Source organism: Anopheles coluzzii, chromosome 2 (assembly GCF_943734685.1).
Source record: "Anopheles coluzzii chromosome 2, AcolN3, whole genome shotgun sequence".
In the NCBI taxonomy this organism is placed as follows: domain Eukaryota; kingdom Metazoa; phylum Arthropoda; class Insecta; order Diptera; family Culicidae; genus Anopheles; species Anopheles coluzzii.
Window position 1 is genome coordinate 120625671 of NC_064670.1, and position 22788 is coordinate 120648458.

Consider the following 22788-nt stretch of genomic DNA (forward strand, 5'->3'; position numbering starts at 1 on the left):
CGACTAAGCTGTCCCAAAGACGACCAACCCCGCGAGTTCCTAACTTCTGGACACCGCCGCACGTGCAGTGCGGATACTCTACAGTTTGTGGCAGAGGATTTTGTTTCCCTAAGAGCACGGTCAGAATAATGGTGCTCCACAGTTCCAAAGGGGCCCAATGTAACACAGGGCCGGGTCCGATGGGCTGTAACATTACTACCACCACACCAGGGAAGAGATGTCACGTACGCTCGGGCACCACCATCACGCCCGAAACAAAGCACTCGGGCGGCGGCGGCGGAGTTTACGAAAAGCGGTACGTGAGACAAACGAAATGCGACTACTTTTGGGTGACATTTCTTCTTTTCGCAAGAACTGACACTTCCCTTTTTACGTCGACCTTTCGTTGGCTCGAAAGGTGGGCGCGCTCGTCACTTGATGGGCTTAATTCAATAAATCACACAAAAGGTTTTGGGGGAAGGCATTGGGCTGTTTGCCTCTTGGTCGTTTTAGAACGTCTAAAAATCAGGAAAAAAGGCCGCGTAATAAATCATTGAAATATAATTCAACACACCTCGATACTCTTTCGGCACTTCGGCATGTGTGAGGCGGCAGGTGATAAAACATTTCCACGCCTGGGTTGAAAGAATGCTTCCGAAATGCTTCCGTTGCTAAGGTGCGAATGGCGCGTGTGTTGCAGGTGTCCCTTAGGAATTTTGTCGCAAATAAACGCCCATTTATAGAGATTCATACCACCCTGCGGCGTCACGTGTTGTAACCCAATCAAGAATTCAAATTGAAATGTGATTACATGGAAGTCCCAGCAAAAAAACAAACAATTGAACATTTGTTTGAAGCTTTCATGCGCACCCATTGCCAATCAAATTATTTCCCCAAATAAACTTATCCGGGGTTCCGAATAGGAAAAACTCTACTGTTTTTCCCTCACATAAAAGAGAGATTGCAGTAAAAATAACACCATTCCCGCTTGTGTTCTACTTTAGAATTTCAATTAAAAAAGCGTTCTAAATAAAAACCCATCAACCCAGAGTGGCACGCCCGTTTGTGCCATTCCGGTGACAATCTCACCCGTCCAACGGTGCGCCGACGACGACGTCCAAACGGTGGACGACTATTTACAGCCACACCGGCACACTGTTTGCTGCCGGATATTCTACAGAGAATGAAAGAGGAAATGGAAAGTGTTCCTTTTCATTACAGCACGATCTCGGTGTCCTCCAGCTCCAAACGTGAAAAACACCTTTACAAACTACACTCCACCACCTCTCGTGTGTGTTGTTTCTGCACCTCAAACATCTCTCTCCCACCTCAATGAAGCCGGTCTGTGGTGTTTGGTGATGTGTGTTTTCAATTCCAGAATGGATCGCGTTTCTGGGCCATAGAAACAGGAAGTTTATAATCTTAACACATCCTCCGAATTGACGCCGGCTGCTGCCCTGCGTCCGGCGTACACAGGAACTACATTCCATTTACATGATGAGAAGCGGCGGCCGTTTGCTCCACTGGAGCGATCGAAACACTCTTGCGCAAATGAAAAGCAGTCGGCTGTCGGAAATGGAACTCTGCAAAAGGTGCCACACACCGCACACGTACCTTTGGGTAGAGAAGTTGTCTAGCATGAAATGTCTGTAAGTTACAGCAGAACCTCCAGCGAGAAGCGGAAGAAACATACAACGTGTATCAACAAGTTAGACTCGCCGCGTTGATTGATGCTATTATTCTGAATGATGTTGATGTTTTTCTCTCCCCCTTTTCTCCCCTTTAAATAAGCTGTCGATGTGTTGGAGCCCCGAAATGGAGCGCCTGTGAGGGATTACATTCCCAATAGGCCAATTTACCGGCCAGAAATAATTGAATGAAATTTGCTTTTCGATTGTGCGTCGATGCTGGGGCGGGAGCGAGCTTTAAAACCACCGGAGGTGGTAAGTAGCTTTAAATTTCCTACAAATTCAACACAACTGCACTGTGTCTTGGCCCTGCAATCTTCTGGTTTACATCTGCAATGCACCAACCTCACCAGCCCGGAAATATGCGCTTGTGTACTTCGTTTGAATAATTAATTGGCCGCTTTTCGATGCAGCAAAAGTTCGGGACAAGCGCTGGACATTCTCACACGTCTAACGTTCGTTTAAGTTATTAGCAAACACGAACCAGCTCTCGATTGATGGAAATGGTTCAGCGTGTGAGTTGGGTGTAAGCTATGGTGAAGAAGTTTTCTAATTATCAAGCTGTACATAATTCATCGCTTTTTGCTACCAAAAAAACACATCCCTGCACAGGCGGCACGGAACCATTTTCACACCAGACACCAACCATTATGCCAGTAGAAAGCAAAATACAAAGACGACAATGTGTTTGTTTCAAGAGTTCCTTGTTCTTGCGGGAGTCTCCTTCGGCAACAGAACGGAAGCAGCTCCAATGATCCATGGATATAACTTTCCCATTTTTATGCATCACTTCCTTTGTTTCCATTTAAAAAAAAGTGTCAGCATTCACGGCTACGGTCTTCCCCAAGCGAAAAAGGAAGCGGACTAGAGGATGATACACACTCTCAGCATTAGAGTGTGAATTTACTGTCTGCATCAACAAGCCTGTCTGTCCTCTCGGCCCCAATATCTCTCCTCAGCAACTGGGATGCAGCAACACAAAGAAGACTGCTGCTGGCTGGGTGTACCTGTAAAGGAGTTATAAGGAAACATCCTTCAGCATCCTCTCCTCGTGCGACAAGTCGTGCGAAGATGCTCGTCCTCACAAAACTTCGAAGCAGCAACGGTCCTGCTGCGGCGTCGGGAGAGGAGTTCATTGTTTGGAGATGAAAATTTTCTAAAACGGTCAACCTCGTGCACGGATGCTTGAGCATGGCACGAACATAAACGATTCTTCCCACACCTCCTCCCTCATCTTAAGTGAGATAAAACATTCAAAGTTTGCAAAAAGAAACGCTTCAAGGAAATACATTGGAAGCAACGGGGGAGCGCATTTTACACTCTCCAAAGTTTGGGGAAATTGCTGGGTTCAAGAACTTGCTTCGGAAGTCGTTGCACCCACACTCTAATGGATTTGCATGATATGGGTATGAGAGGAGATCAAGAACAGATAGGAAAACTTTTAGATCAACATATTCGATGAAGCGTGCTAAATGAATCGCATGGATTTCGATTAATATTTACGCACATTCGCTCGAATATCTCCATAAAGATCATCTAGTTTGGATGTAAAATTTGAATGTAAATCACACCAACTCCAATCACATATTCCACCCAGCAATCCACCATCAACTAACCGGATTGCTTTCGCTTCAAAATAACTGAAACACAATTCAATCACGGTAAATAAATAAAATGCAATCTCCAACGCCCCCCTGGGGCAGCGGCACGGTAAAAACGGAGGAATATCCGAAATTCTCGCGCTACTCGGCGGTGGCACGGTTATACGGTGCAGTTTGTGCAACGCGTCCGAAATAGAGCTGTTGATTTATGGCGAACGAAGGGAGGGTTTGATAGAGCCGCAGTGCTGGTGGGGAGTTAAATTGAATTGAAATTACTTTCAGATTCTCGGTGCATTGCTCGGTGCATCCAAGTGCAGATAAATGCTAGCATAAGCACACACACACTGGGTCTACTCTCCATCGAAAAGATCGAAATTTCACTCTCGAAACTTGGGGCCACGAGCCACGAGTTATGATATAATTAAGCAGTGAAACTGACCATAGATAATGACGCTCTAAGCTCTCACTTTTGCTCGCGATGAAGCAGTAACGGTTGTAGCCCTGTTTAGAGGAGCAAACAGCTTTAGAATGTTGATAACTTTGTTTGCATGTGGTGTATCAGTGGGAGATATTAATTATTTGCAAACTGGAAAACATCTCTTCTGCAACTGGTCGTCATCCTGTCTCTCATTTATCTTTCCTCCATTTAATCCGAAAGCTTCCCAAGCAAGCAAAAAAGGCCATGCTGCACCATTCTGTGGCAAACTGTTTCCTTCTACACACTCTGCGTTTTATGTACAATCCATCAAGCAGCAGCGGTTTACCAGAACCGTCGATATACCGGCTCCGTCCGGTGCATTGGCCGCCTGGCAGACGGATCGATATTCTCTCCTCTCCCGGGCATGCCTCCGCGCTATGTGCATCTGCTGTCCCTTCTGCACATCTGTTGACTCCACGGGATGATTATTTTTTTGCCCCCCAAAACAGACTCCGCCGCCGCCGCCGCCACCGTTCGGAATGTGGTATCAAAAGCGGCAAGAAATTCCAACCCAAACGAATGCAATCCATCCTCCACCGTTCGTTCTATGGCGGGGCTGGCGACCCATTCAAAACGGTTTCAAGCGAGGCACAAAAAAGTGATTCCTTCCGCCGAAGAATGCAAAAAAGCTCCAGCTCCACCACACACACTGCACAACATGTTGTCTATGGTCGTTGATCTGTGCGCTCTGCCCGAGCCCCATTCCCATGCTGTTGGAATTAGTCTGGGAAGAAGTCCGTACGTTCGTGTTTTTTGCTTGCGCTCGCTCTCTCTCTATGCTCCAGAGCTTATGTTACTGTTGCCCAACCGCGACCACATAAATACAGATAATATCCCCGAGTTCGTCCTGTACCCCTCCCTCCCCTCCTGTACGGGCCCTCCGAACGAAGACAGCTTTGTTCCCGTATGTACCTGTGTATCTGTCTGCTCGTGACTTCGTGAACCGTGCATGCAAGAGGCTTTTATTTTGTATTTCTACTCCCAAACGCAACGAATTTAAGAGTTCGTGTTTAAGTACCGCATATGACCCCCGGAGGCAATTTCTCTACGTCTGTGTGTGGGTTGGCAACAACAGCAGCAACAACAAAAAATGTGACTCCTGGGAGAAGAGTTTAATTATCCTTTTGCCGAGGCGACGGGACTTTTGGCTTTTGTTTCGCGCAAACGGTGTTGGACTCGCGACAGTCGAGCAATGAACCGTTTCCGTACGTCTGTGTCCGGGAAAGCTCCCAGGTGTGTCCCTAGGCTCATTACGGGTGCATTAGTGATTCGCCTACGCCGTGAAAGCAACGGTACGTACCAGCAGCAAAGCTTACCCATTAAATGGAATTCCCCCTACCGTGTGGCTCCTCCATCTCTTCTCTTGGACGACCACACTTCCTGCGCTTTTATTCTTCACACACAGCGTTGGTGTCACATGTGCGGAAGACACGGTTTGGGAAGCTGGACTTCTGCCTTACAACACCGTATGCTGCTGCGAAAAAGCGAATCGAAAGTGCACTTTCCGTCCGTCCGTCCGTGACTTAAGAATCATTTTTTATTCATGCGATTTCGGGTGCTGCGACCATTACCGTGTACGTACTGGTGCACCGGTGCGCACCCGGGGGGCAATAAAGTAGTTTGCCGACATGATATCGCAATGGCAATGTTGTAATCCATTTTCCAATATGATCCTCGGGAAACCCATGCTGGGTTTGTCGATTATTAATGGTAAATTACTTTTCCACCGCACGTTCTGCAGGCGGGAATAGACTGAAGTATGAAATATGCATCGAGGAAAGTGCATCCACACTTTGAGGAGCTTAAAGTACAGGCTGGAAGGTGCAGAAAGTGTGATTGAGGCACCCCAAGCCTTACCACAGACACACACACACACCTAAAATCAATTTATTCTGGTCAGCCACTGGCCGGGGTTATAAATCTGAGCGAAAAGGACATGCCGTTCCTGAAGTGACTGATGATACACGTTCGGCATTTCGATCAAATAACCGCAACGGGATTGATTTTACAGTACTCGCCCGAAGGAGCTGCACCAGCCAGGTGTGACAATGATAATTGAGTTTTATTGCACTCATGTTACCATATTCGTAATACCTCTCGCAACACATACACTCACGTTCCATCACAGACGGGTGCAATGACTACATAAAACATGCGACACTATCGCTTATTTATTTCGGAGACCAACAGCACCATGCACCAACAGCAATACATAGAAGGGATACTGAAAAACGCTTTCCATTGAACCGGAAAACGAGTCTCTTTTGCGTGAGAGCTTTCCATGTTTTCAAAGAGCGTTTAGAGCGCTCATTTTCAACACCAGCTCTTTGATGGGTAATGATGATCAAAGCTGTAGTGGTTTTAATTATTTTCCTTCCCGTCTCAAAGCGCCCAGTCAACAGAAGACGAGGATCTCCTTTGTCCTCTTTCCTCTTTGCTGTATGCGAGTAATGTGACTTTTTACGCCACATTTATCATCTGGGTTCTCTAAATCCACCGCTTGCCATCCACCAGACCAGGCAAACATAACAAACCAATCCATTATCAGGCGAGCTCAATGACATTTAGTAGCATCAAGCAACGAGCACTGCACAAAAGGGTCGCAGAGGCGATACCACCATCATACCATTGGACCGTCGTCGTCGATGTCCGGGAAAAGTGCATTCAAGCATTAAGGACGTGATAAAGCAATCCGCCCGATTCCAATAAGGAGTTATTGAGGAAAAGAGCATCATGTTAAGGACACTGATAGAACGGCTTTGTTTGGCAACCACCGTGGTTGGTCAATTTTTCTTCATAACAATGACAATGATCCACATTCCTCGCCATGCAATTCTTGTCATTTTTTCTATGATTTATGAATGGCATGCTTTTGTTGTTACTGCTTTCTCATCAGATCAATTAATTTCCCAATAGAAAGTGGAAGAAAAAACTGATTGAAGGACCGAACTCAGGAGTTGTAGAGTGCTGTTGATAAGAGTACCAGCAGTAGGAAGCGTCGTTAGTGTCACTCACAACAGTAAAACAGAGTGTTTCCTTTACAACCTGCCAAAGGGGCGAAAAAGTAAAGGGGCTGTCGGAGGGATGCGGTTAACGCTGCTGTACACACTTGATCGATCGTTTTGCGGTTTTCTGCTGTGGGATAAGAGTGAGGAAAACAAATCCATCATTAGCCTGATTGCACTTTGTAGGGACCCTGCGCCGCACGCGGAGACGCTTACAACATCGTCGATGATGGAACACACGCACGCACACGTGTGTGCAATTGGAAGCAACTGGAAACGGAGTTCGACTCAAATTCCTGCTGCACGAGGAGTTCATCAACCATTTGCTTTCACAAGAACATTACAAAAAAGGTGAAACGAAACAAAAAATCACATAAAAACTGTACAAATTCTTCGGACCTCTGTTAAAAAACAAACTCAAAGAACTGCAAACGTGATCATTGCGTCCGCAAATGGTGCGGGAAATGGCCGTGAATGAAAACAAACTCCACTGGTGGTAGCAGGCAGCAAACCACAAAACTTCTTTCTCCTCAGAGCTTTTCCGATGTTTTGTTTCTATTTTGATAGAAAACAGGAATTCCAAAAAAGGAAAAGCAGTTGGTAAAACTGTCACCCAGATTTCGTCTATCCTTCTGATAGGGCACACCGGGACGGGGGCTACCAAAAAGGGTCAGCTTTCGAATAATATCGTACACCTTTTAAGCCACAAAAACATGTCCCGCCGAAAGGCCATGACGCTCTTATCAATTGCCTCGTGCGATTATGGCCCTTCCAGAATGGTTCTCCACGGTCGCCCGCTCGCTGGATGGGCTCTGACAAGAGTTACCGAGCCCGATAAGCTCGAGCGAGTCGAGCCTTTCTAGCAAAGAATGTCCAGTTGGACATGTGCCAAACGGGACGGCGGCATTTGCATCAGGCACAAAACCGCTCTAGACCGTGCTGACCCCGTCGTCAAGGTTCTAATCACTGTCGTATAAAAGTACGCGCAGGTTACGAAACCGCGACCAATTGCTAGCCAGACACCTGGCGGTCACGTTATAGAAGTGTCGTGATTGTGAACTCGTTTGTTCTGCCCCGCGAGTGAGTGAACAAAACCCCACGGCCTTAAGTGAAGCTAACAGTGGCTGGCCACGGACATTAAGACTTTCTGCAGTACAAGTGTTTCTAAGCGTGATGAGCGCTCCATGGCGGACAGCTCTGTGCACCGCCAGCTGTCTGGTCACGGTGTTGTTGCTGGCGTGCGGTGTGGTGCGAGTAGTGCATTCTTTCCCCTGCGAAAGCCAGTCGAACGGTGTGCAGCTGCCCATGATCGTTTGCTTTATTACCGCCTCGAACGAGCACTATGACTACGACAGCCTGCGGACGGGCCTATGCTCGCACATCGTGCTGATCGATCTGATCGGAGTGGGGAAGGATGGCAGTCTGGAGCTGCTGCAAACGTCCAGCCGTTCGTTGAACCGTTTCTGCAAGCTAAAGCAACACTTCAGCGATGTTGGAGACGAGGCGAAGTTCATCATATCGATCGGTGGGGTAGCACAAAAGTCGTCCCACTTTTCGAAGGCGCTCAAAACCAGCGAAAGTCGCTTTGCATTGTCGGATGAGTTGATCTCGTTCACGATTAAACATAAGCTGGGCGGACTGGACATTGCGTGGTTCTATCCTGCCCAGTTCGGTGGGGCGGAATCGGATCGCACGAATTTGATCGTGTTCTTGCGTGATCTCTACCTGAGAACCAATGCGTGCGGGATAACACTTTCGCTAACGGTTGGTGTTGATCCGAAGGACATTGAGATCAGCTACGATGTGCCGCGTATCAATGAGGTGGTTGATTTTGTCAATCTGCTGACCGGAGATTACCACAATCCAACATCTCCGACACACATCTCTCCGCTGTACGGGCAAGGGCCGCGGGATCGATTAAACATCGTAAGTACGAGAACGTAAGGTTCAATACAAGAACCTTAAGACTAATCCACTAATGTATGCACACTCCTCCCCTTCGTAGAACTACAGTGTGATGTCCTACATCGAGGCGGGTCTTAATCCCCGGAAGATGGTTATCATGGGATCGTGCTACGCGTATCTGTACATCTCCAAGATTTGCAAGAACGACACCATCACCACGACTAAGCTGAGAACGGTGATGCGCCTAAGCTACCTGTCCGCGACGGAGCTGATCACGCGTGAGTCTTTCCGCACGTCCTGGGACGATATGCGACACGTCCCGTACGGCATGCTGACCAAGGGCATCACCAAAAAATGGCTCACCTACAACGATGTGGAGTCTATGCGGCGGAAGGCAGATTACGCACAGCACCACCAGCTGGGTGGTATGGGACTGTTCAGCGTGGACGAAGATGACTACGGGGGACGTGCTGGATTCGGACGGTACCCAATGCTACGAGCGCTGGTGTCCATACTGTACCCCGAGCTGGATTGTAGCGAGGAAGAGCTGGAGGAGGAGATTGAAACCATCGTATGTCCGTACACTGGCTATCTGACGGATCCGGTGGAACCTGAGTGCTATTATGCGTGTGAGGAGGGCATGTAAGTACAGTAGAGTCAATGTTCCTAGTAGTGGAAATTCAATTCTGGATTTTACTTTTCAGAGGCCTACACGACTGTCCGAAGAAATGTTGTCCCCAAGGACAAACCTTCAGCGAAGTTCAGAACAAATGTTATCAAACTCCTGATATGACGCCTGCACCTTGCAGTTCTGGTCCCACTTATCCTCCAATGGGACGATCCGTCTCATATCCGTCATCTGATCAATATCAACAGCCAATAGGATATCAACAACCTACAGCATATCAACAGCCTACGGGATACGAACAACCAACGGTATATCAACAACCTCCAGAAGTTTTAAGCGTTGCTCAGAACAATTATCCAATAGTTCAGGCTGATCCACAAATGACTCCCTATCAACCCATGACAGTTGACAGTGTAGTGCCGACATTGATGGGATCTCCATCCACCATGGCACCCATGTACGCTTCCATGGATGAGCCGGAACATCAAGCTTCCAATTTAGTTGCCCACGTTGTTGTCATCCCGAATGGTTCCGAGGGACACATTACACCGGGAACGACGCCAACAACGACCACGACCAAGGAGGTGGAGGAGGAGGTGGAAATTCTGAACACCCCCTGTGCGCTAAAGGGAGAACTTGAACAAGCAACCGATCCGCCCGTTGTGATAACCCCAAAACCGAACCGATCCTCTCGGCGGGAAAAGGATCGCAAAAGAAAAAGCCGCTCCAAATCGCACTCGAGTAGATCAACTTCAACCGAAACATCGAAGGAAACAACACCCATTACAACGCCCGCTCTCACTGTAGCAGTAACGGAATCACTGTCGACTGTTGGTATGACAACAGTAACAACCACAGCAACAACAACGACGACAACAACCACTGCCAAGCCATCTCGAGCACGTAAAACGACGACGGATGTAACGCCCGGAATCGAAACAACCGAGCCGAGAATGGTATCCTCATCTGCTTCAAGTACGTCCTCAACGGCGGCGACGACGACCACGTCCACCACAACCACTACCACCACACCACCGCCAACCACGACGGTGACAGTGACGACGACACCGCCAAGCACTACAGTGACAACTGCCGACGTGACTTTCGCAGACAAAACATCGCCAATCGTCACATCACCACCAACAGCACCGGCAACCAGTAGTACGCTGTCTACCGAGCAACCAACAACAACGCTATCTCCAGTCCCACCGACGTTATCCAACACGCGGATAGCAACAACAAAAACAACAACAGCAATACCAACAACTGCACCACCACCGACGGCAAGCACGGCGATTGCCAACACCACGCTACACGACGCACCTTTACCCCTGGAAACGACCATCACCTGAATCGGGCGATAGGATAGAGTGAGGTCTCGCAACCGCCCCATTTTTGTTTAACTATTTATGCTGTAGGTCTAATGTGGTAAGGTGATTAGTGATCTGTATTTATTACATCGTGCGCACACGACTTAATAAACATAAAACAACCAAAAGCGCTACGCATGGGCGCACGTACTGCGCGCGCTCGATTCATACACACACGACCGACTGTTTCATTTGTACACACGAAACCTGGCTTGGCTGGACTTCTCCTACCCCAAACATGTTTGGTAGCTCAATATTTACCATCAGTTCATGATGCATCTTGACGTGGAGCATGTTAATTTAAACAGCATTTCGTTGTGTTTGGGTAATGAATTCGCCTCCCTCCTTCTCGCTAGAATGTCACTCGAGTGCGTGTCGCAATGAACATGTTCCGATGTGTTGTGCTGCGGTCAACAGTGAGGTACATGCAAACCAGAACTGCCCCCTCCGTCTATTGTATGCTCATTGCGAATTATGTCAACAGTGCAGTCAAGGGGTATGTACCATGGCCCGCAAACATACACACATGCACACACGACTCGTGTACTTCTGACACATTGGTATTTAGACGTCCGGTAAACAAAAAAACACACACACACCCGCTACTCCAAACAGCATTCAAACCGTGGGCGCTTGAGTGCACATTTCGGATAACCTTCCATCCAAAATACCAAAGCGCATGGTGTAGGTGAGAAGCATGAGCAAGAAGAGCTTCCAGCTTGGGGTGAGGGTTGATTTGCATTGAACAGCGACAAACAACAACAACAACAACACCTTTATGGTGGTCGTGTTTTTGCCTCGGAGCACTGTTTGGTCTGAACTCACACAGGAGATCAGCGGCTCTTGGTTCTCCAGCTGCCAGCGTCCCCCGTCCTGAGCTAGCAGAAGCCAAGCCCATATATGGCAGAACATTTTATTCGATCAATTTTCAACACACTCTCGCTACGACGCCGGCTGCTGCTCATGCTTGAGAGCTGGAGGTCATCATATGCGAAGCTGTGTAGCGGAGTGGAGATGTTTTACTGTGGACTCGGGCAATGGAACGATCATCCGGCGCCAGTGAGGTAAGCGAGGTGAGGTGAAGGAAGAGGTGCCTTCGAACTTCGAGGGTTATCTGCGACTCGCCGCAAGGACGCAAGCTTTGCCTTATGTGGACTTAAACACCGTACAAGGTGCGGTAAAGTATCGAACGGTGTTGTCGTCTCTTACCTTCCTCACGAGTAAGTAAACTCTTCCCGGAATTCAATATCCTTCAACCCAGCAGTAAACAGCAGGACGAAAACAACACTTACCTACAAAGACAGAGAGAGAGCGAGAGAAAGAAAAGGAAAACAACATTAGTAAACATTATCATGGCGAATACACACACGGGAGTTCAATGATATTTGTTTATGATTGCACGAGGTTTTTATAGCGGTGTTTTCGTTCTGCAAAAACGTGTCCCAATATTGACTTCAAAAACAACAATCCCTTCGATATCTCGTACCTTCTCTAACATAGGTAGGAAAATGCACTCTAAAGGATTCAAATGATTGCACGGCAACGAGAACATCCGCCGCGTGACTCAACGGGGAAGCCGGCTCCGTGTACTGCGAAAGCGCGAAAATAGAAACACGTGGGATAAACCCCTTTTTAGCCGGTGCTCACATAAATCTTCCGCTTGAAACCGCCGGCCGACACACGTGAACCTGCGACACACGATGGTGGCTGGGGCTGGTGTGGCACTGGTGGAAAATCTACCGGAAAATCCAGTTTTGAAACAAAGCCACCCTCTTTCCCGTGCAAGAAACCCGACCGGAAAGCTGCCTTCTGTGAAGGCAAAGTTTCACATTCCAGAAGAACATTGATGGGGAGTGTCGTCGAGGGGTCGGGGTGTGCAAAAAGGCAAAAGGTATTATCGACCAAACGGCTGGCTTCGAGCCGGGGTGGGTCACTGGAGGGAAGAGCATTGGATTTACACGGAATGGTGTGCATTTTCCCTTCCGGAGCAGGTACAAGGGGCTGCATACTACGAAGAGCAGAGTACCATTTTGGTTGGTTGGTTTCATTTTATTGGTTTTGATCAAGCTTCAATTACTGTATTTGGCCAAAACGGAACACACATGCAGCACGAGGGCCGTAAAGAAACTGGACAATTTGCATGTTAATTCGCTAAAGAGAGTCCCCGTGTGCTCGCTCTCGCTCCAAAGCGATCCGCTACACACGCTCCAAGTACATGCCATAAATCAGTCTCAAGTCTCCATTTTTGGGACACTCGAGGTTCGATACGTTTTTAGACCCAAAGAGAGACAGGGGTGCAATCGTCTCGACGGCAAGCTATCCGCAAGATCATGATTACGGTGGAGAATTATTGCCCGCTTCCGGAGAGGTTTTTGCCCGACTTGAACCATGTTCCTTTCCTTCCGTGGTTACTTTTATGATACACACGGCGCTTGAGACAATATGGCGAGGTTATGAGAGAAGCCTTAACCGCTATCAGAAGGATGGATGCATAGTCAGGGTCGGGTCGTGTCAATAAATTATGACATTTTAAGCTCTTGGAAGATACGGTTCTTCGGACGGTCTCCTTTTCAGGATTTTGCCTTCTGCAAATGGCTGCACCAAATTCTAACACCCGTTACCCCCATCCCATCAACATCAGTGACGGAATGGTCAAAGTTATGCTCCCCCATCACCACCCGGGCGATGACTAAAACGGGGGCCAATTTATCTTTCTTTTTATCGCCCCCGGGGCAAACGCAAACGCTTCTCTCCTTGGTTGTGGAGGATGATGCGGGAGCGCGCAGAGCAAACGATAAAGTTTAATTAAACACTGTTAACGGCTTTGTGTGAGGTGAGGCCGTGCCGGGGAGGTTGATAATGGACCGTGATAAGTGGGTGATAAACGAACAGCCCAAAACCAGCCCTCCTCAGCGTGCATGTGCATTGTTTGGATGCTCCAAGTATGGCTATGGACCTGAAGACACATCATACAAAGTTCGCACCACGCTAATTACATTCAGACATTGGAGAACTTTTATTTTTAAAACCCAACAAAACGCACCGAGAGCTTGCGCAATGAATTCCATTCCTGCGCAAATTACTTCATCTCTAATGTGGATGATGATACTTGCGGGGGATTAATGCGCTAAGCAAGGAAATTGCAAACAAGACGCCGTAATCTTGAAGACTTCAAACGGAAAGGCATCGTTTGCGGCGGAAGCTTCTACGTTCGATACGGTTTTTGTTTTCAAGAGACTGTATAAACCCCCCAAGAGGGAAGTTTTACGACTTGTAATTACACCGAACAGGTAATATCATTAGCAGCTTCAATCGATGACGAGTGGCGGCTTCTTTGGCGCACAGTGCGAGAACTACCAAGAAATAACACAAACAGCAGATTGATTATCACCAGGCTCAATGTTCCAAAAATATCTCACTCTCTCGCTCTCGATGAATACATAACAAACGTGAAGCTTTCCATATCTATCACCACAAAAGTGACCCATTCGTGTACATTTTTGAGCACATTTTCCGAATGCTTTGCTTCCTAATGCCTAATGCCCGGATTTAATGGGATTGTAAAATCGCTTCCTTGCAGTCCACTGTCTGTGTCCAAGCGTTCACGTTGCTTCACCACGCGAAAAGCTCGTTAGTCTGGCTAATCAGCCACCACATCAGCTGCGTGTGCAAGTAGAAAAGTGCAAGTGCAGACCACCCATACGCCAGGTGATGTAACCCTGGCGAGGATCAGAGTGTGTTCCAAACCAGGTACGTACATTGCCCTCTCTTGTTTGGTGTGGTGGTGATCAATCCCGCCGTCGGGTTGTTTGATAAACGCACATCCGCTGCTCTCTCTCTCTCTCTCTCTTGTCTACCAGTTGTCCGCGTTCATCATATCGTAATGTTTTGCACACAAAAAAACAGCAGCAAAAAATGACGCAAACAGTACGCAAGAGAAGACCCGCTAACAACGAGAAACATTATCACCAACGCAGTCGCGGCTCGGATGAGATCGGACAGAGGAGGTGCAGCAAAAAAAAAGGGGAAATTGGGAGGTAACATGACACCAACGCCAACACACACACACACAACACTCACGCGCGTGAATGGGGTAACAACAATTTGCAAATAGCCAAATTTCACTTTCAGCGACCACAAAAATGGCCTCGCCATCGTCGCCGTCCGGCTCGTAGAGTGTAAAAGACTTTCATTTAATTCCGCCCGACAAGATCTCAGACAAGGGTCGCTCTTCCGACGTGTGTGGATCGCGCGCGGATGGGGATCAATTTCTCCAAAATGGTTTCCTAAATGCATGTCACAGTGCAGACACGAGTGAGGTAAATCAAACCCATTTTAACGAGCTATAATACTAAAGTACTGATAGCTCGTTCGTTTATTATTCAGGAATGGTTTCACTCTGAACCGTCTGACATCTGACATAACACAACGGAGATTCCTCGTTTGTTCACCCACTCACTCAATCAAACACACGAAATTGGAGGAGTTCTTACAAGATATCTTCGTGCATAATCATCCCCATTACACAACCGCCAAACGCGTCTGGTTTCGATCAAACTGTTTCCACTCAAAAATCGAACCAATTGTGATAGATGTGGTTCACTGCAACGAGCACATCTGTTACAGATACATTTGGCCTCTTCCGCGATCCTCCCAATGATCCAACGATCCAACTCGGTGCTCCAATCTCCAGACACGCACAGAAGAAGAAAAAAAAACCCGTTCAAGTTACATCACACACAACGACGGGCCGAAAACGGGAGAACCTAAAGCATAAGGAAGAGCTCTTATGCTGCTTATGTGGGGAGCTGCCTGTAAGCGATTGCGCCAGTTGGCCTTGGGGTAAGATTAAGTGTGAAGATAGACATACACATCCCGCGAGCATATCCGCCACAAGAAATTGATCCAGCGCACTCTCCCCCATCCTCCATTCAGCATATTGATTGCGTGTGTTTTTTAATCTTTTTGGAATGCGTTCCGTCGCTGGTGCTGCTGTTGCTGCTGCTGTAACTTGAGCCCGGGATCATGTTACGGTGAGTTGTGTGTGTGTCGTTTGATTCGATTCAATTTACAAAACACACGCACTTTGCTGGGAGGAATCAATCGATGCTCTCCCTTTCTCTCTCTCTCTCTTTTTATACTTGGTTGGTGATGTATTACGACGTGCCAACTTCCGTGCAGTTCCAAACCAATCAAAATTTAACTGTTTCATGACAAGTATAAAGATGATTCCAGCCCGATACGATTCAGGTTTTGTCAATCATCATGAAGAAGAAGAAGAGGAGAAACAAACGATACACAACGAAGAAACGTGAGCTGTTGTGCGATGTGGAAAACGGAAACTCAACTAGAGCCGGAGGTATTTGACAGGCAATACACACAGCGACTAATTCCCGCTTCCACACCGCTCACGGTACGTTAGGTCCGTCTTTTTTTCCTTTTAATTCCCACGGCATTAAATTCCATCAGCATGACTCGAGAACGGTACGGAACCATCAAACCCTTCTCTCCCCCCAAAGGGGATCCCCTCCCACTGTTATGTGGAAAGTTAGAATCGAGCCAAGAAAACTCGTTTCTATCGTTCCCCATCCGTCGTCTGGGTTCACAGAACACAGCTGCAACAAATGCCGATACACAGCTGGGGCCACTACGTATGCCCTTGTGTGTTCCCTTCCACAAGTGCAAGCATGCGTCTCTCTCTCTTTCTCTCTCTGTCTCTCGCTTCTTAGCTCTAGCCCTTTGCTGATTAGAGACATTGAAACCGGATCTCGTACGGATCGGAAGGAAAGTGAAGGATGCATTCGCCACTGATGAGCCACACACACTCGCTCAGTGACATCACACACTACTGCTGATCGGGTATTAATGGAAAGAAATCGAGAAGAACAGACGTCTTCAATTAAGGGCCACTGTCGATAGCAATTAGTTGCGGGGCCGCGCGTTCCTGCGATTGTCTGTTACTCCATATCGATCTTATGCCATCGCCGACCTTTTTCGTTCGACAGGCAGAACACAACTTATTGCAACTACGACACTACGAGCAGACGACGTTCAACTTCTTTCCTAACAACGTTCAATTGATGCAACCAATCGAGTTCTCCTTCCAAACCGCATCGGCCAGGGGGAGTAAATTAGGGTTATGTACAAGAGTCTTGACTCTTCACCACTATTCCTGCGCTACCGAGCTCAATTCCACTAATTAATCCACTTTTGCGACATTCAGTGCTCCCCACCACATATACCAACGTTCACTTCTTTTTGCAAAGAAAAACCACCAAACAGTGCCTCAAGAGACCAATGAAAAAGAAACATCGATCCAAACAAATTGTTGAACGGAGATTTAACGACATCCATCTAAGATCGCAAAAATCCCAAGAACCCACCGCCACAAGAAATAACAACCAACCACCTTTTTATATCTGGAAAGTTGTTACAATTGCGCCTTTCGAAATACTTCTCTCTCTCTCTCCTTTCTACCCGCTGAAACCAGGAAATTGAAGGTGCAAATATTTCTTCTACCTTCACGGTTCCGTGAGCAACCAGAATGTGCGCTTCGCGCGTCTAGCAGTAGCGCGCAAACCAGTCGGTGCGGAAAATCTTCGACGTTGCTCTGCTCACCACCGCCACTGCCGCCTCGTCTAACAGAACACGTCGCACTCATTCATTGTGCTACTGGCGGTGCTACTTCTGCTGCACCCTCCTATCTTTGACGTTCGTCGCCATGTTTTGTGCACAACCGAGGAGCAGGTGTGCTGAACCTACGAAACGAATGGCTTGTGCCTGGTGCACTATGCAAATGGGAATTCATGCTTGAGAGCGCCACCGTTCGATCCGATTCTTGAATTTGAAAGTCAACGAAAAGATATTGCTCACTCCACTCACAACTCTCCAACACTCTATTGCTCGCCCTCACTTTAAGGTCCCGTCTGAAAGAATTCGTCTAGTCAAAGGCAGTAGTAGGTACACTGGTGCTTACAAATAAATACTCAAACTCCAACAGGAACAATAGCTGTGTGGCATGATCTTGCCTCATTGCCCACCTGCGTTCATTTCCAATCCAATCCAGCCACACAATGGCACAACCCGGAATCCGGTCCACGGTCACGGTGCGCACTTGGCGAGATGGAATGGATTCCTTTTATTATTCGGTCTTTGTAGTCTCTCACTCTCACGAGACGCCAGCCAGACATGAATTATGACGGTAATCAAGCCGAAACCGCCGAAGAATTTGACTCTGGCGTACCGACAACCCACAGACACACACACACACACACACACACGCAGACTCACAATCGGATCAGAAGACATTGCTGACGGTTCTATTGGAAGTACCAGAACAAGGTTTTATTCCTCTCAAAGGAGTATCAGGAGAGAAGCTCACCTGGGTATTATATATTTTCACCGACACCTCGTCCCAAACGGTTATACTTCGATCCCATCCCCGCGCTCGTGCTCGTGTCGGCACGACTTTGGAATACTTAAACGCTTGCGGGAGAGAAATTTAGACGATCCTGACGACGTCGGAGAAGAGGAAAAGTGGGAAATGTGACCATCCACCCGATTAGCATGCATTCGAATTCAATATTCCACGCTTTCTATTGTACGCTGCCCTGCACAGTCAGAGGCCCATTAGAATGGTATTTTATCGTAGAAATCATTACATCCCCTTTCCCAGTTGTCAGTAACCATCGACGAGGAAGACGGTTGGGATTATGCACATTATCACACAAAACCGTTTCGTTCGTTTACTGTGTGTGTGTGGGCATGCATGTGTGCTTCCAAAGCGGTAATATTCATTTGTGGCATATCATTCGGTCACGAAGTGGCTCTCTGTGTGATGGTGTCGATGATGATGACGATGTAGATATTGACGATAGTTGTTGTGCTGACTTGGCGGAGATGAAAATTGCTAGCTAACACGGGTGTGGATAAAGATCTCGAAGGTGGTCGTTGTACGTGCTAGAATTTGTTTGTTGGGTGTGCATATAGAGAATGCGGTAAATGATTTTCCATCGACAGAATTACGACTGGTTTTGGAAAGGCTAATCGGAATACAATTACGTGCTTAGCAATACGCAGATCATGATTTTGAAGATGTAATCACAAGAACGTGCTTCTTAGGATTTTAGCTTAAAACTTACAACCCCTTTTTTGTTGGACGACCTCCGAAGTACATACGCACTATAATTCAACTTTTACTCTCAACGAAGAGCGTCACAAAAGGAACGTTCCACTGCTCCACTAAAGAAAACCTTGAAGTTACTATTGCAAACAACTAAAACTAAGCCTCCACACATAATAATGCCTGCGAAAATGCAATAAATTGCTCAGCTTCCCCCAATCTGTCTCGAAACATCATGCCCCGTGCAAGCCTTAGGAAACGCTAATTAAGTTTTATGAATTTTAAATTAAGCGTATTAACCACCATCGGCTAGCCTTTCAATCTAACGTAGCATGGCGATACACAGCGCCGTACACATGTTACCTTCAGTGTAAAAACACGAGGTATTTGCAGGGTATAAGCCGGCACCCCTTAATGTCTGCATCGCATGGTTGTACTGAGAGGGTTGAGAAGTTGTCGAATCCCTCCAGACTGCGTAACGTCGGCCACCAAGTTGTTGTGGGAAAGGCGATTATGTGACTGTGCCTTTGACTGGTTCAGTTTTTTCGGCGCTTGGTCTACCGAGAGACTTGGGATCGATCGTAAGACGGCTGCCCACGGTACGTTCTATTATTGCCTACGACCAAGACTAGCCAGACCGCCTCCTCCTCCAGATCAACCCACCACGGGCGCAACAACAAATCCAACCACGCTGGCGCTGCTGCTGCTGCACTTAGTGTTTTGCGCAACTTCTGCGCTCTCCACTCCCTAAATCTGTGTCTGTGTCGCTCGCGGTTTCGCTTACTCATCCAAAACTGGTTTCCAGCATTGCCTGGGTCTCGCCAGTCTGGCCACTGGCCGCAGGGGTATAGCGTGGAATTTTGCACCAGCAGGTTAGAGGCTAACCGGAGGCCCACGGGCCAGCGTCCAAACCTCGCGCTAACGGACGGTGAGGGATTTGAAAACATATAAAACACCATCGATGAAACAGGTTTGCCATTTTCGGGCGAGAGCCCACCGTGTGGCCAGACAACAACCTGCACCGGTGTGTGGTAGCGTTGGTGGTTTGGAACCGGTTCCAAATCAGGCAGCACCATGTTCTTGCAGATCTTCCCCCCATAAATGTACACTCGTCGTCGTCGTAGTCGTTTGTGGACATCCTGTGGTTTTGTGGGATGCGCCATTTGTCCATATCTTTTGTAGCAAGTGGCAAGTGAACGGTTTTTTTCTACAGCAGAAGCACCGGATGTGATGCTTTTTTTTGTGCAGAGCACCATTAAGATATCCCCCTCCGCAGCTAATGAAGCAAACCTCGAAGACGCACACCGAAATTTCTCGATCGAGTTCAATCGTTTGCGATCTAGTTTAGCATACAATCTCGCACGCAGAAAGTGAGGCCCGGCGAGAGCATCTGAGCTTAAAATAATCCGCCCAACCGGGGCTGCAACAAATTCGCTTCTGTTGCTGCCGTTGAACCGCTGCCAAACATTCTTTTCGCAAGAAGCACAGCAGCATCGACACGACACACTGCACGACGAGACAGTTCTACTACTTCTCGTCTGCTTCAACTTCTGGCTCTGCACAAACTATTTTCGCTTAAAGCCTAATGCACGCCGTTTTCGGTTCAGTTTCGGTGACATTTCGATCAGGGAAAGGAATGTTTTCACACCCAATACTGTGACGAGTTGCAATTGCAGCGTACTGAGACGTAATGTGGTAGAGCGTACTGCAGAGATTAGTGATTCGAAGTAACTGTGGGATTTTGGCCATGAAATTTTTCACCGTTTATTGACTGCAGAGAGCACACCCTCGGTCCGGAGTCTATTTCCCCCGATTCGATAATTCGACTGCTAATACGAACGGATTTTATAGGCCTTACCAACATTCGCTTGCTAAAGTCCTCAATGAATGGCGCAGCAACCATGAAAAACTCATTTACGGAATGTGTGAACTCCACCAAACCCTTCACCCCAAAACGCACTAATTTCGGTATCCAATTTTCAAACGAATCCTTCCCATTCCCTCCCACATTCCAGGACCAAACCATTGTGGAGTTGCCGTGCTAGGCCTAAAAAAACGAACCAGGGGACCCTTTTCCGTTTACGCATATCTCTGGAAATGCTTTTTCCTTGATTAGCGGACACAAGCCGGGCCGGATCAGTCAAAGCTTGATGAACGGTAATGAAGATAATATCATAATACCTTTACCCCCATCAGAGCGCGCTACACACGCCTTTTCCGCACATCGACAACAGCGGCGCCAAACCCCCAAAAGGACGACAATCACTGTACATTGCTGCTGCTGCTGCTGCGTGGAGTTGTGTCCGCTCTGGGGGCCTTTTTTGTACCAGAGTTTATCTTTCTACGTGACTTTTCCATCGAGAACTACGACAGAACAGCAAAAACAATGGCTGGACGGTAGAAGCCGAACGACAATGACTGCTGTGTGTGTATGAAGTTGGACTGTAAACGACATCACACTGAGGGGGCTCGCCTCGTCTATGGGTGTCTACATCCAGGGGCCGACTGCCATTGCTGGAAACGCTTCAAACCGGGAACTGGAAAATGTTCCCTTGCACTCAACCCAATTCCCTTCTGTCAAGCGGGGTTGAATTGTTTGAAAATTCGTGCAGTGCAACCAAACACACACACGCACACAAACCCACGCTACAGACAAAACATCCCTTTTTCGGTTGCGCTTTCCATCTTCCACACCTACCCAAATGGCGCGTGCAGGAAGAAAATGGTTCGCGCTATCTCGTCCCGGGGACTGTTGTCACGCCGGTTTCCGGTCTTTCGCCAACAACCCAAAACCCAAACAACAAACCCGATGAGGCGAAGATTTAAACAAAAAACAGAGCGTGGTGTGTCGTGTCGCGCTCTGCTCTGTGTCTGGCAAATAGTTAAATATTTCTTAAAATATTCCACCAACGTACCACGCACAGAGAGGAAGACAGACAGAGAGAGAGGTTGTTCGTCCCTTCGCAACGCGACTAGACCGGAAAATTCGATTGTGAGAGATCTTTGTGTAGTTGTGCGCTTTAATGTGTTGTTCAGTGAATTTCGGAGGGTGAATTTCGTGTTGCTATGCGCAGAGTTCCCTAAATTTTCTCCCCTCGTCTACGGGGAATGGGAAATGCTTTGCTTTAAATGGTGCTGATGATTGCACACAAAGCCAAATCTCCGTAGGTCAATGTCAGGGGTAGAGGGTAGAGCTGTGTGCGGATGCAGACGCCGTTTTTCGGGACTAAATTTTCGGATCTCTCTTATTCGCAATCCTCCAGCAGAACACATGTTCTTGCAGTATTATCTGAGATTTAAACAAGATCTCAGAATAAGACTCGTCAGCAAATCCTCTCAGACAGCCCACACACACCTTCTTCAGGTAGCAATTAATCATCGATCAATGCTTCTTGCGTTTCGTCGTCGTTCGTTGCCAAACAGCTACCGGAGTTATCAGTGGCGTTTTATCTTGCTCTCACAGTTATCGCTCAAAACCGATTACGAATGGGAAGCATGAGTAATAGAGACATGCTTATTCTCCCTAACTCTCCCTGCTGCCCGTCTACAAAGTGTCTAGCTTCGAGGTTTGAGATATGAACGAAACGTACCTGATGTCTCAATGGTTTTTTCTTCGCTTCGAGAAAAGCATCGACCGTACAGAAACTGATTGCAGCTCCAGATGGATTTCACTGCACCGCACCAGGTAGCGTACACCAAATAGCGTTTGCAATATGACCTTCTTTCCTCCGTATCCCTTCTCTTACGCACCAAAAGGGACGGGGAAAAAGTGCAACATTTGCTTTGAACTTGCTGTCTTCACCAACACAGCCACAAACACTACCAATATCTGCCTGAAGGTGCGGCCACGGCAGACACCTGGACGATAAGGACGAACACCTTGTTGTGGCCTGGCCTGGCCCGTTCGTTGTCTGCACGGGAATTGCAATTCTTTCTTTTTCTCTTTTGCTCTGGAGATTACACCGTTTCTTTATGATCTACACAACACACACACACATTCACTGGACTGTTT

At 47.6% G+C, this 22788-nt stretch overlaps 2 protein-coding genes across 9 annotated transcripts in view; one reads left to right on the top strand and one right to left on the bottom strand.

Moving 5' to 3' along the window:
• The window catches only part of LOC120953590 (supervillin), a 178401-nt gene that overhangs the window by 15131 nt on the left and 140482 nt on the right, over nt 1-22788 (bottom strand). The window lies entirely within an intron of this gene.
• Nucleotides 9319-11852, top strand: LOC125906700 (integumentary mucin C.1-like). Its single transcript, XM_049606674.1, has one exon. The coding sequence runs from the start codon at nt 9446-9448 to the stop codon at nt 10634-10636; it is 1191 nt and encodes a 396-aa protein (XP_049462631.1). The 5' UTR covers nt 9319-9445; the 3' UTR covers nt 10637-11852.

Bases quoted from the DNA above. Each gene is read 5' to 3' on its own strand.
- LOC125906700 (XM_049606674.1), top strand. From the start codon at position 9,446: ATGACGCCTGCACCTTGCAGTTCTGGTCCCACTTATCCTCCAATGGGA.